This window comes from Brassica oleracea, chromosome C9, assembly GCF_000695525.1.
Source record: "Brassica oleracea var. oleracea cultivar TO1000 chromosome C9, BOL, whole genome shotgun sequence".
Classification (NCBI taxonomy): Eukaryota; Viridiplantae; Streptophyta; class Magnoliopsida; order Brassicales; family Brassicaceae; genus Brassica; species Brassica oleracea.
Window position 1 is genome coordinate 45,672,433 of NC_027756.1, and position 13,293 is coordinate 45,685,725.

General features: G+C 42.0%; 3 protein-coding genes across 4 annotated transcripts in view; 1 reads left to right on the top strand and 2 right to left on the bottom strand.

Moving 5' to 3' along the window:
- The window catches only part of LOC106318066 (calcium-dependent protein kinase 8-like), a 3,236-nt gene extending 739 nt beyond the window's left edge, over positions 1-2,497 (top strand). The window contains exons 2-9 of one of the 2 annotated variants that reach the window (XM_013755915.1): positions 72-574; positions 655-778; positions 859-1,002; positions 1,176-1,328; positions 1,392-1,507; positions 1,584-1,754; positions 1,830-2,060; positions 2,176-2,497. In XM_013755915.1, coding sequence (XP_013611369.1) covers positions 74-574; positions 655-778; positions 859-1,002; positions 1,176-1,328; positions 1,392-1,507; positions 1,584-1,754; positions 1,830-2,060; positions 2,176-2,328 — 1,593 coding nt within the window. In that variant the 5' untranslated portion in view covers positions 72-73 and the 3' untranslated portion in view covers positions 2,329-2,497. Of the gene's footprint in view, positions 1-71; positions 575-654; positions 779-858; positions 1,003-1,175; positions 1,508-1,583; positions 1,755-1,829; positions 2,061-2,175 lie in introns of both variants that reach the window. The other variant, XM_013755914.1, reaches the window with a different exon arrangement.
- A 3,029-nt stretch (positions 2,498-5,526) lies between these two features.
- LOC106315156 lies at positions 5,527-7,536 on the bottom strand. Its single transcript, XM_013752912.1, has one exon. The coding sequence runs from the start codon at positions 7,534-7,536 to the stop codon at positions 5,527-5,529; it is 2,010 nt and encodes a 669-aa protein (XP_013608366.1).
- A 598-nt stretch (positions 7,537-8,134) lies between these two features.
- Positions 8,135-10,009, bottom strand: LOC106318067 (cinnamoyl-CoA reductase 1). Its single transcript, XM_013755916.1, has 6 exons — positions 9,804-10,009; positions 9,376-9,545; positions 9,104-9,295; positions 8,793-8,955; positions 8,533-8,719; positions 8,135-8,461 (listed from the first exon to the last, which is right to left on the bottom strand). The coding sequence occupies exons 1-6, from the start codon at positions 9,925-9,927 to the stop codon at positions 8,317-8,319; spliced, it is 981 nt and encodes a 326-aa protein (XP_013611370.1). The 5' UTR covers positions 9,928-10,009; the 3' UTR covers positions 8,135-8,316.
- Between the last annotated feature and the right edge of the window lie 3,284 nt (positions 10,010-13,293).

The window sequence follows — 13,293 nt, forward strand, 5'->3', positions numbered from 1 at the left end:
TTTCTAAATTTGGAAACTTTTTCTTAGATAAAGTTTCAAGATTTCTTGATTGCTTGTTGATGAAATCTCAGATATGGGAAACTGTTGTGCAACCCCTGGTTCCGACACCAAGTCCAAAGACGCCAAACCAAAGACCAAAAACAACCCTTTTTACAGCGAAGCCTACACTACAACAACTGGCTTCAAGCTCTCCGTTTTAAAAGATCCAACAGGACATGACATAACCCTCATGTACGATCTTGGCCGCGAGGTTGGTCGTGGAGAGTTCGGTATCACCTACCTCTGCACTGACGTCAACACCGGCGACAAGTATGCGTGCAAGTCTATATCCAAGAAGAAGCTTAGAACGGCTGTGGATATAGAGGATGTTAGGAGAGAGGTTGAGATAATGAAGCATATGCCTAAGCATCCAAATATAGTCTCGCTTAAGGATGCCTTCGAGGATGATGACGCGGTGCATATAGTGATGGAGTTGTGTGAAGGTGGTGAGCTGTTTGATCGGATTGTTGCGAGAGGTCATTATACTGAACGTGCTGCTGCTGCTGTTATGAAGACTATTCTTGAAGTTGTTCAGGTTCGTAGTGGCGTAAGTCTCCTCTTATAGTGTAACGCTTGTGATGATGATTATAACTTTCTACCTTTTTGGAATTGCAGGTATGTCATAAGAATGGAGTGATGCATAGGGATCTTAAGCCGGAGAACTTTCTATTTGCTAATAAAAAAGAGACGTCGCCACTTAAAGCTATTGATTTTGGATTGTCAGTCTTCTTTAGACCTGGTATAGATTATATAATATTTCAGTAGATATTTTTGGTTATGTTTTCTCTACTTTATTCTTTTTTTTTGAATTTGTAACAGGTGAGGGGTTTAATGAAATTGTTGGGAGTCCTTATTACATGGCACCAGAAGTGCTTAGGCGAAACTATGGACCTGAGGTTGATATCTGGAGTGCTGGAGTCATCCTTTATATTCTCCTCTGTGGTGTCCCTCCCTTTTGGGCAGGTTTGTTATGATCCATCTTAGTTTCAATGGATGAATAGAATGATTTACTGCAGAAAAACTAGATTCAACAGTAGTGACCTCTTTTTTTTAAGATTTATTTGCTTATCTTCTGATTCTTCTTTCATTTTTTTTTGAGTTTCTTCTCTTGATATTTGTTTATTTATTTTGTAAAGAGACTGAGCAAGGGGTGGCTCAGGCGATCATTAGGTCAGTCATTGACTTCAAGAGGGATCCATGGCCAAGAGTCTCTGACACTGCTAAAGATCTTGTGAGGAAGATGCTCGAACCTGACCCCAAAAAACGCCTTTCTGCTGCAGAAGTACTCGGTATGTGTTTGCTATTTACCTCTGCGCTTCCAAAATCTATTGCCTATGGACTTCTATTTGCAGAACATCCTTGGATACAAAATGCAAAGAAGGCTCCAAATGTTTCCCTCGGGGAGACTGTGAAAGCAAGGCTCAAACAGTTTTCTGTTATGAATAAGCTCAAGAAACGAGCTCTACGGGTAGTGACTCCGTTCAGCTTGGTGTCCTTAGTTCTGTTTATTTTGAAGACTAAAACTTCTTTTCACTTCTTTTCAGGTGATAGCCGAACATTTATCAGTAGAGGAAGTAGCTGGAATAAAGGAAGCGTTTGAGATGATGGACAGTAACAAAACGGGGAAGATAAACCTCGAGCAGCTTAAACATGGACTTCATAAACTCGGACAGCAGCAGATGGCTGATGCTGATCTACAGATTTTGATGGAAGCTGTAAGAAAATACTTCAGTTTTTGTTTCTTCTATGTATTATTGCCTTCACCAAGCAACATATATTTTGGTGTGCAGGCTGATGTAGATGGGGACGGAACTTTAAATTATGGAGAGTTTGTGGCTGTCTCTGTGCATCTTAAGAAGATGGCGAACGACGAGCATTTGCACAAGGCTTTTAGCTTTTTCGACCAGAACCAGAGCGATTACATAGAGATTGAGGAGCTGCGGCAGGCTTTAAATGATGAGGAGGATACTAGCAGTGAGGAAGTTATTGCAGCCATCATGCAAGATGTTGACACCGACAAGGTAACTCCAAAGTCTTGAATGGTTCTTTTATGGTGAAGCTACTAGTTTGGTGGTTAGTAGGAGTTTACAAGTCTTCTCTTGATCTTTTTTTTTTGTTTTGCTTCTTGGTGATTAGGATGGACGAATAAGCTATGAAGAGTTTGCAGCGATGATGAAAGCTGGGACAGACTGGAGGAAAGCATCGAGACAGTATTCCAGGGAAAGATTCAACAGTTTGAGTCTCAAGTTGATGAGAGACGGTTCATTGCAGTTAGAAGGCGAGACCTGAGAAAGTCATGGTCTTTTTAAAAGCAGTAAAGGTTATGTTTCTGTATCTCTTTAAAGAAAGTAAAAAAGAGAAAGCAGTATTCTTTGCAAAAAAAGTTGTCGTTTTTTTTTTCTTTGGTTTCCACAATAATTTGTAGATTCAGGGTTTTCAAATGCTTTAGTTTATGTTATGGGTTGTTTTAAGAAAAGATAGAGATTCGTATTGATTGTAAAGAACGTAACAAACTAGAGAGAATCTTAGGGCCTCTCTCTCCCTTTACAACTTTATGATCAAATCTCTTGATACTCTCTAATACAATGCTTTCTCATATAAATAGAAAAGGTTCCTCCGCAGCCAACACATCACGTGGGCTGTTTAACGAGATCTCCAGTTTACCATCTTTATTCCTTATTCTTCATAACCATATCCTCAAGTGGCCCTCTGTGCCACGTCATTGCTCTCCATTGTCGTTTTCTGCTGACTCCCTTTCTTTCTTCTCGCATACTCATACAGCAAAGGAGGTCGTAACGCTTCATAACTAACATTACTCCCCTCTGCGAAATTGACCTTGTCCTCAAGGTCAAACTCCGGGAACTGTCCCTGAATCACTCTCTTCCATTCCCAAGAGCTCTCGAAATCAGGCAATCCCTTCCATTGAATCAACAGCTCGTCTTGGCCTGATATAGGGCTCACCCGCGATCCCAACACCTTCTCTGGTTGAGCTTCCAACATTCCTTCTGATGTAAGTTGAGGAGGCAGTGGGGCGATCGGGATATCAACTCCAATGGCTTTCTTCAGTTGTGATACATGAAAAATAGGGTGTATCTTAGCATCCACAGGTAACTTGAGCCGATAAGCAACCTTGCCTACTCTTGCAATTACCTCATACGGACCATAAAAACGAGCCGAGAGCTTCTCATTTGCACGCCTCGCGAGTGACTGTTGTCTGTACGGTCTGAGCTTGAGATACACCATGTCTCCCAATTCAAACTCCACCTCTCTGCGATGCCCATCGACTTACTTCTTCATCAATTGTTGTGCATGGCTGATGTGCTCGCGTAGCAGACTCAACATATTATCCCTCTCCCTCAACTTACTCTCTAAGTCAGCATTGGAAGTAGACCCTTGTTCGTATTTGAGGATGAACGGTGGGTCACGACCGTAGACTGCCTTGAATGGAGTCATTTTGATAGCTGAGTGAAATGACGAGTTATAACACAGCTCTGCCCACGGTAGGAACCTTGCCCACGCTTTGGGTTTGTCACTCGTGTAACAGCGAAGATATGTCTCGAGTCCTCGGTTAGTCACCTCAGTTTGCCCGTCGGATTGAGGGTGATAGGCTGTGCTCATACACAGTGAGGTGCCCGCCAATCTAAACATCTCTTTCCAAAACTGGCTGGTGAACACCTTATCTCTGTCCGATACAATGGTTTTAGGAAATCCATGCAGCTTCACTACTTCTTGAACAAACACAAGCGCCACTTCAGTAGCTGTGAACGGATGACGCAGCTTAATGAAGTGGGCATATTTCGAGAGCCGATCTATGACCACCAAGATTGCGTTAAACCCCTCAGACTTCGGTAACCCCTCTACAAAATCCATGGCTATATCCTCCCGAATTGCCTCTGGGATAACCAGTGGTTGCAACAGACCACCTGGTGCCAGAGTCGAATACTTGTGGCGCTGACAAACGGAGCAAGCAGCTACGTACTTCCTTATATCACTCATCATCCCTGCCCAGTAGAACATGTCACTGACCTTCTTCTGTGTACGTTGTACTCCTCCATGTCCACCCATAAGCCCATCATGGAGTTCCCTCATTATTACTCCAATCAGTGATGAAGTTTTGGGTAAGACAATTCTCCCTTTCCGCAACAGCCTTCCCTGGATCACCTCATAGTCCTTGTGATCACCGATGTTAGCTAGGACCTCCTCTCTTAGCTTCCGGAGTGTAGGGTCCAGAGCCAACTCTTTCTCGACATCCTGAAGTTGAATGGCTGTTGGTATTGATAAAGCTATCAACTCTGTAGCCACACCCCGCCTTGACAAGGCGTCAGCTGATTTGTTCTCCAAGCCCGGCTTATAATAAATATCAAAGTCAAACCCAAGAAGTTTTGTTAACCATCTTTGATATTCCAAGTTAATCTCCCTCTGTTCCAACAAAAATTTGAGGCTCTTCTGGTCCGTTCGTACGATGAATTTCCTCCCCAGTAGATAGTGCCGCCATTTCTGGATTGCGAACACGATGGCCATAAGTTCACGTTCGTAAACCGACTTGAGTTGTTGCCTCTCCGATAACGCTTGACTATAGAACGCTATGGGCCTTTAGTTTTGCATAAGGACCGCGCCAAGTCCTCTACCAGAAGCTTCTGGCTCCAACAAAAATTGCTCCTGGAAATCAGGCAATGCGAGGACTGGAACAGTTGTCATAGCCTCCTTGAGTTCTGCGAAGGCTTCATTCACAGTGTCGCTCCACCCAAACTTGTCCTTCTTGAGTAGCTCGGTTAGAGGCCTCGCAATCAAGCCGTAGTCCTGGACAAACTTGCGGTAATAGCCCGTAAGACCCAGGAAGCCTCTCAGGTCTTTAACGCTACGAGGTATTGGCCATTCCGTCATCGCCTCTACCTTCTTCTTATCTGCAGCTACCCCATTTGCTGAGATATTATGTCCCAGATACTCTATGCTCGTACTCCCAAACTCGCATTTCTTCATATTCGCATAGAGCTGATGTTGCTGCAACTTCTCCAACACCATCTTCACATGTAACGTGTGCTCTTGATGACTCTTACTGAAGATCAGTATGTCATCGAATAATACCAACACGAACTTACGGAGATATGGACGGAATATCTCATTCATGAGGGATTGAAATGTGGCTGGCGCGTTAGACAACCCAAACGGCATTACGAGGAATTCGTAATGCCCATCGTGTGTTCGAAAAGCTGTCTTTGGTATGTCCTCAGTCTTGACTCGTATCTGATGGTAACCCGAGCGCAAGTCAAGTTTGGAAAAATACCACAGCTCCTCGTAGCTCATCCAACAGCTGATCTATCATGGGAATTGGGTAGCTGTCTAGCACTGTTACCTTGTTGAGAGCGCGGTAATCAACACAGAAACGCCAACTACCGTCTTTCTTCTTGACCAAGAGAACCGGACTTGAAAAGGGACTGATGCTCTCCTGAATAATTCCTGCCTTCAGCATCACTGCTACTTGCTTTTCTATCTCCTCTTTCTGCGCGTGAGGGTATCGAAAGAGCCTTCGTGTTCTCTTCCTCTGGAAGGAGGCAGCCCTTGTGGCTCAGCAAACACTTGCTCATACCGCGACAGCAACTTCTGCATAGTCGTTGGAACCCCTGGCTTACCCTTCTCCTTCGTGAGTAACACCCTACACTCGACAACGACACTTACTTCAGTCTGTTCCAACAACTTCCGCACCGCTTTGAAAGACACCTCTGAGCTGCAAAGGTCCGGGACCCCTTGAAGCGTTGTCAACTTTCCTTCCATTGGGATTTTCAATGTCTGCAGCTTCCAGTTGACTCTCATCTCTCCCAACGTCTCGAGCCATTGAATTCCTAGTATGATGTCCACATTGTTGAGATCGAGAGGCAGGAAGTCTGTCGTAATCGAATATCCCTGCATCGTCAATGTGACATTCCTACATATACCTCCTCCTCTAACCGGCTTCCCCGATCCAGTGATCACTCCAAAGCTTTGTGTTTCTTCAGCCACGAGCCCCAACTCTCTCATCAGACGGGAATCGATAAAATTGTGGGTAGCCCCGCTGTCGATGAGCACAATAGCTTGAACCTCTTGGACAGACCTTCGGAGTTTGATCGTTTTAGGTGATGATATCCCCATCGCCGATCGCGTGGACAAGACTGCACACTCTGCGAATTCCGGCACCTCCTCCTCGACTTTCTCAGCTTCCTCCTCCTGATCCTTCTCATCGCCATCTTCTTCTTGTACCACCAACACCATCAACTCCTTATTGGGACAGTCTCTCCTGGCATGCGATTTCTCGCCGCATTGGAAGCACAAGCCCTCCGCCTTATAGCGCGCATACTCCGCCAGTGATAGTCGACGGAATGGCGTTCTGCTCCTCCCGTTGTAATTTGAGTTTTGATTCGCCGGCTTCTTCTCAGCGAACGCGTTTTTCTCCTGCCCTTGATAGGTCTTGGGCCGTTGATTGTTATGAGACCCCGACCCACTACCCAGATTAGGCCCATTACGCGTTGGAAAAGAAGATGACATCGTTTGGCTACCTCCTTTGGCTCCCTTCATGGTTTGTGACGCCGTTGAAGGATCGCCGTAGTTAACCCACTCCTCCACGAGTTTCGCCACGCTCATCATTTTCCTCAGACTCCGGGGCTCCATCAACTTCACCCCCGCCTTGATCTGAGGTTTCAACCCTATCATAAACGCCGTTTCCAGCACCGTATCAGAGAGCTCCGGCGCGTTCGACGCCAGCGAGATGAAATCTTTGATATACTCCCTCACCGTGCCCTCCTGTTTCAACGTCATCAACCGCTCTCGAGCGGTAGTTTCGTGGTTAGTCGAGATTTGCTCCAGAACTCGGTATTTCATCTGATCCCAACTCACAAAGGGATTACGATCTCGTTCCCAACGGTACCACATCAACGCCTCACCATCGAAGCACATCCTCACCACTCTCAGCTTCCGCTCCTCTGAGAACTCACCCAATTCGAAATATTGCTCAACGCGTAGGACCCAACTTTCTGCGCTTTCCCCGTCGAAGATCGGAATCTTCAGCTTCCTCGGCAGATCATCGGGCCCCAACTCGTTCTGCTGCCACTGGAGATCATGATGACTCTGCGAGCGATTACGTCCATCATTCTCCAGCTCGCGTCTAGCCTCACCCATACGTGTAACAGACTCCGATCGAAACCCCGACGTTCCGGCGCGAAAAAGACCGCTACCCTCCTCTTCGGTCGCGATCTGCTTCCCCGGACGTTTTATCGGCGGTGAGATCTCTTCCTCCATTTGGCTCTGTAACGTTGCTTGGAACAACGCCGCAAACTCCTTCTTTCTCGTCTCCTCGGTCTCGTCCAAACGTTTCTCCAAACGTTCCATCACACTCATCCGATTTCGGATCTCCATCACACTCTCCTTGAGATCCTCCATCGAACGTTCCACCACCCCGATTTTGTTCACCTCTTCCCTCAAGACATCCAACATAGCATCGATCTCCGCTTTCTTCCCTGGCGCCATCGTTCCCAGTAAAGAAATGGCTTTGATACCAAGTTGTTATGGGTTGTTTTAAGAAAAGATAGAGATTCGTATTGATTGTAAAGAACGTAACAAACTAGAGAGAATCTTAGGGCCTCTCTCTCCCTTTACATCTTTATGATCAAATCTCTTGATACTCTCTAATACAATGCTCTCTCATATAAATAGAAAAGGTTCCTCAGCAGCCAACACATCACGTGGGCTGTTTAACGAGATCTCCAGCCCACCATCTTTATTCCTTATTCTTCATAACCATATCCTCAAGTAGCCCTCTGTGACACGTCATTGCTCTCCATTGTCGTTTTCTGCGGACTCCCTTTTTTTCTTCTCGCATACTTATACAGGAGGTCGTAACGCTTCATAACTAACAGTTTACTTGAATAGTCAGCTATGTATGATATGAATATGTTATCTTAGATTTTCTGACTTATTGTTTTTCTATTGTTTTTAACATTGTCTGGATTGGATACTTTAGTTACTCCAAAAGTACTATTGTTTTTAATATTGTCTCTTGTCGTTTGAAAGTATCTGAAAGTTTCAAAGTTTTTCATGATAATACGATCATAATGAAAACCATGACGATGAAAGCTCTTGTCATAAACTGATAGAAGTGTCAGAAGATCACAATAATTATTGCTTAATTCATTTTAAGTTTTGATGGAACCAACAAGGCAACAACAAAGTACGACGATAACATATGAAATGACATGTTCCAAGTATTTTTTCCTTATTTGTTTGAAACCGGTTGGCTCAAATGCTTGCTCAGAAGTTTATGAAACCTTTCTCCTTCAAGGACTCGACGGTCTCCTTAATGCTAACTTCCAAGGGTATGTAGTCTATCCCAAGGCTCTTTATTTTCTCCTTGGACACTTGATACGTCGGAACATATGGATTCTCATCGGCACAACTGAATATGAAACAACAGCTTTAGAAACAGAACATGAACCAGGTCAGTGGTTATATTTAAAGATGTTTTACCTTTCAGGGAGTTGGAGATTTGGGTAAAGCTGACGCAGAATGTTCACAATCTCAGAGTGGTGAAGGACTCTCTCGACCATACAATAACGTCCATTAGCTGAAGGGATCTCATATGCTTGGATGTGCGCATTGGCTACGTCCTTTACGCTAACCCATCCAAAAGTTGAGTTAGAGAATGTCTTTGCACCTGCGTATGCGAATTAAACAAACACAAATGAGATCTCTAACAGTTGCAAAAATGGTTTTAACATTTCTCTTACCATTAATAAAGTTTAGTATAGCAGCAGCACTTGTGTTGAGAGTTGGCTGTAGGAGAGGGCCAATCACCATTGCTGGGTTGATCGTAACAATGTCCAAGCCTTTCTCTTTAGCGAACTTCCAAGCAGCATCTTCCGCCAAGGTCTTGGAGAGAACATACCACATCTGAATCCATTGCAGACAAGTTGGATGATTAGGTTACTCTTTTGTTCCAAGAATCAAGAGCTAGCATTTATATAGCACAATGAAAGAGACTAAGTCTATAGGAGATAACAAGATCACAAAGGTTGCATTCTTCAAAACTAAAACACACCTTTGAAGTCTTGCAAACCTCTGGATCAGAGAACCAAGTCTCGTCGACGGTTACATCAGGTGTGAGTGGTTTACCATTGTAAGCAACGGCTGCCATGGAGGAGGTAACAACAACCCTTTTGACAGAAGATGCTTTGGTGCACGAATTCAAAACGTTAAGTGTTCCCTTAACAGCAGGATCAATAAGTTCAGCCTAAAAAAAAAGGGGATAACAAGTTATTAAGATCATCATCACAATCCACAGCAAGTGTTTGAGGGGATAAATAACAAAACCTGTGGGTCTTTGACATCATGATAAAACGGGGAAGCAGTGTGGAAAACTCCTTCACATCCATCAATCGCTGAGTCGAAAGATCCTTCTTCCAAAAGGTCTGCTTTGAACAAGTGAAGTCTTTCCTTTGCACCATCCAAGGAAAGCAAGTGTTGTGTTTTTTTCGGATCACCTAAAAGGATGGATCATGTAAGAATCAACAACGAAATTACAATAAAGGACAAAACTTTGATATGTAACAAGCATCAATCTTTGAGATGTAACTTTGAGAAACACACCAAACAAGTGAGAATTATCCACACAATTACAAAACGAGAATCCAAGCTCACAGTTAAAAGTTGTACCAATCAAAATCTAAACTTTCATTCTCATAGACTTGGATCAAAATCTCTGAGCCCTAGAGGAATCTGCGAGAGAGGAGGGTACTTACTGGGGTCACGGACGGATGCCTTAACGGTGTAGCCACGGCTAAGGAGGGACTTGACGAGCCAAGAAGCGATGTAACCAGATGCTCCTGTTACACACACCACTTTACCTTCACCACTGTTTGCCATTTTTCTTAGATTTGTTTGTGTGTGTGTCTGTCTACCTCTGCGTTTATTAATAATTCTTTCGAGAAAAAGGACGGACCAATGTTATTATTATATACTCCCTCTGTTTTTAAACACGAATGTTATAGGATTTTCACACTTATTAAGAAACCATATTAAAACTTAGTTATTAATGCATAATTTTTTGTAACTTAATATTTTTTATATTTTTAAACCAATAGAATTAAAAGAAATGTAATTAATATTTTTTAAACACACAATTTTTTATTATTAGTTGACTAAATATGTTTTGAAAACATGAAAAATACATCTTTTGGAAACAAAATATTTCTCTAGAACATCCATCTTTAAAAAATCAGAGGGATTACTTCCTTTGTGGGGGGGATACTGTATTAATTTTGGCTCATCTCTTTCCCCTGTTTTCAAAACTACTGATATTATTTCGCCATTTTGTGTGGTCTGAATATGGTTGTTGGTTGGATTGGCCCACACCGCCCACGTGTGAAATGGAGAGAGAGATGGTTTTCAAATTAAACTTGATTTTTTCAACTTTTAGACGTTCCTTTAACTTGCTTTTAGACTCCACCGACCATGAATCCTGCACTAGTTTCACATATTCACGCCTAGAAAATCAACATTACATCTCTTCTAATCCGTGACTCTTTTTTTTTTTTAAACAGCTTCAAGATTTCAATGAACAGAGTGAAATAAATCACCTAAATGTTCATAATTAAGAGACTTGCAATAAACCATTTAAATGTTCAAATGTTTTCTAAGTCTCTTAACTCACTTTTACACTTTAAAAACTATTAAAAATTAATTAAGAGACCCTTTAAAGAGTTTAGGGATAATAATGTTCTAAGTCCATTATTAGTTTTACTATAACTCTAAATTCAAATTAAATTACTTGTGGTCCGAGCATACGAAAATAAAAGAAATATGACTTTCTAAAGAACTAAAAGTTACAACATCAAACATATATACTTTAAAGTTGAACAGTATGTAAACACAAAAATATAATTTTATTAAATAAATAAACTGAAAATCTCCAGTTACATTATCGTATGCTATTCGACAGAATAATCTACCTTATAATGAGCCAGTTTCATCACTCCTGATGCGATACGTCAACAGGTAAGTGGGCTCCACTTTTAAAAAGTGTGAAAAAATATCAAATCTGTGGCTCGAACCCGGGTTACTGTGATATAAACACCAACATTTATACCACTGAATTAAATGATACTTTGTACATTGATTACCGAAACTAATATTCTACATTATAATGAGTCAGTTTCATCACTCCTGATGCGACACGTCAGCAGGTAAGTAGGCTCCACTTTTAAAAAATGTGAAAAAATGTCAAATATGTGGCTCGAACCCGGGTTACTGTGATATAAACACCAACATTTATACCACTGAATTAAATGATACTTTGTACATTGATTACCGAAACTAATATTCTACATTATAATGAGTCAGTTTCATCACTCCTGATGCGACACGTCAGCAGGTAAGTAGGCTCCACTTTTAAAAAATGTGAAAAAATGTCAAATATGTGGCTCGAACCCGGGTTACTGTGATATAAACACCAACATTTATACCACTGAACTAAAGGATACTTTGTATATTGATTACCGAAACTAATATATATTTATGAAAGATTTCTTATAGTGGATTCCACACATAACTGTAATGTTTCAATACTCACGTGTAACTTTGATCATCGAAACCTATTTAGTAAAATCCGCATTCTGGCCCAATAAAACTTATAAGTGGGCTAAATCTCTTTTATATGTATCTAGAATTTTTATAGTACTCTATCTCCACCGATAAACCGAAGCGTTACCATTTTAGCTTATCAAAAAAAATTCTAAAACTTTTCATCTTCACCTCTCTATATCTCCAACGATCAGTTATGGTACCGTTTCACCTCTGAAACGATCCGTCTCAGTATATATAATTCCTCAAACAAACCTTGAGACTCATATCTCTTATTAAATTACTCCTAAATTGAACTGTCGCAGCTTTTAGCCAACCTTCGAAGATGTCGCCTCCAGTGTTGTTGTTGCTTAATCGGTCGTTGTCCCCGCCCTCTTTCTCCGCCTACAACATAGTACCCACGAAAGGTATTGACAATTTGACTTTCTATGGAATACTATATACCATATTTGTTTAATCAATATTCAAGCTATCAGTTTTAAAACTTTAAGCGTATGTTTCTCTGGGCAGAATTCCGAGATCCACGGTTTTATCCCAGTTCGTGTGAATCACTACCATCCATCGCTACGATATGGGGTCGATCGTGAAAGTTGATTGATCGCTTTGAAGTTGTCCGATTAACTAATATGATGTAAACTCTGTTATGATCGGCTATAACGGAAAGTTATTTGGTTGCTAGGACTAACATAGGCTGCAAGGCTAGGTACGTCTCAGGCGGAGCTTAAGGATGGTACAACTAGAGCGCCTATTGTATGGCTTTTGTCGTGCCAACGTGCTATGGAACTTAAGCCTTCTTAGGAGAATCCAGATCACTTTGAAACGTCGGCTGCCATTTTCAACAGGTACCACCAAGATGTAAAATTTTATATGTTTGTGGTGTGGTTCGACTCAAGATTGAAACTTTTGCTGATGAAATAATGATTTTGTGGATGCATGTCAATTAGATTTACGAGGCTACAAACTGTTCAAGCCAGACACACTCGACATTAACAAACACTATGTTGCTGGCTTGGTGGAGCTCAATATACTCAAGAACCTCACCGTCTATGTTGTTGCAGGCTCTCTAGGTCGATTCAAATCTCATGCCAGCAACATAGTGTTTGATGTGTTCATAGCTACTTGCCAAGATCTAGCCCAAAACATGGAGAGCTCTCAAATTGATGGAAGCCATTAATAACAATCATTGTGCCTTCACTATCTCCACCATCACTGAAGATACCATCATAGAGAACCATGGCAAGGTTGTCTAATTTTACTTGTCATCATGTTCATGTATTTCAGGAGCATAGTGAGAACATTCTTCCAAGCAGTGAAGGTGACGTATGATTGGCAGCATCATCGGGCCCGTCTGTTTTGGGGGACAAGGTCATAGCAACATCGGGCCCGTCTGTTTTGGGAGACAAGGTCGATGAGGAATGTGCTGCAGCAGATCCTCCAGAGATTTCAGACGCTCAGAACAACCGCAAGTGCTGCCGTGAGTGATTGGAAATATCTATTATATTTCTATCAGCCCAGCCCGTCAACGTCTTTTCTATGCAATTTTAAAAACTGCTATTATCTTTGTTTTCCATCATAAACTTTGGATATTTTTTCCCTTGCATGTTTTCTCTGTTCGGAGATTTTATTTCTATTTTGGATTATTAATGAAAC

Excerpts from the sequence above, each read along its gene's own strand:
- LOC106315156 (XM_013752912.1), bottom strand. The coding sequence starts at position 7,536 with ATGGCGCCAGGGAAGAAAGCGGAGATCGATGCTATGTTGGATGTCTTG.
- LOC106318067 (XM_013755916.1), bottom strand. The coding sequence starts at position 9,927 with ATGGCAAACAGTGGTGAAGGTAAAGTGGTGTGTGTAACAGGAGCATCT. Across the intron at positions 9,546-9,803 it reads GGCATCCGTCCGTGACCCCA|GTGATCCGAAAAAAACACAA; the intron begins GTAAGTACCCTC and ends CCATCCTTTTAG. Across the intron at positions 8,462-8,532 it reads AATCTCCAACTCCCTGAAAG|TTGTGCCGATGAGAATCCAT; the intron begins GTAAAACATCTT and ends TTTCATATTCAG.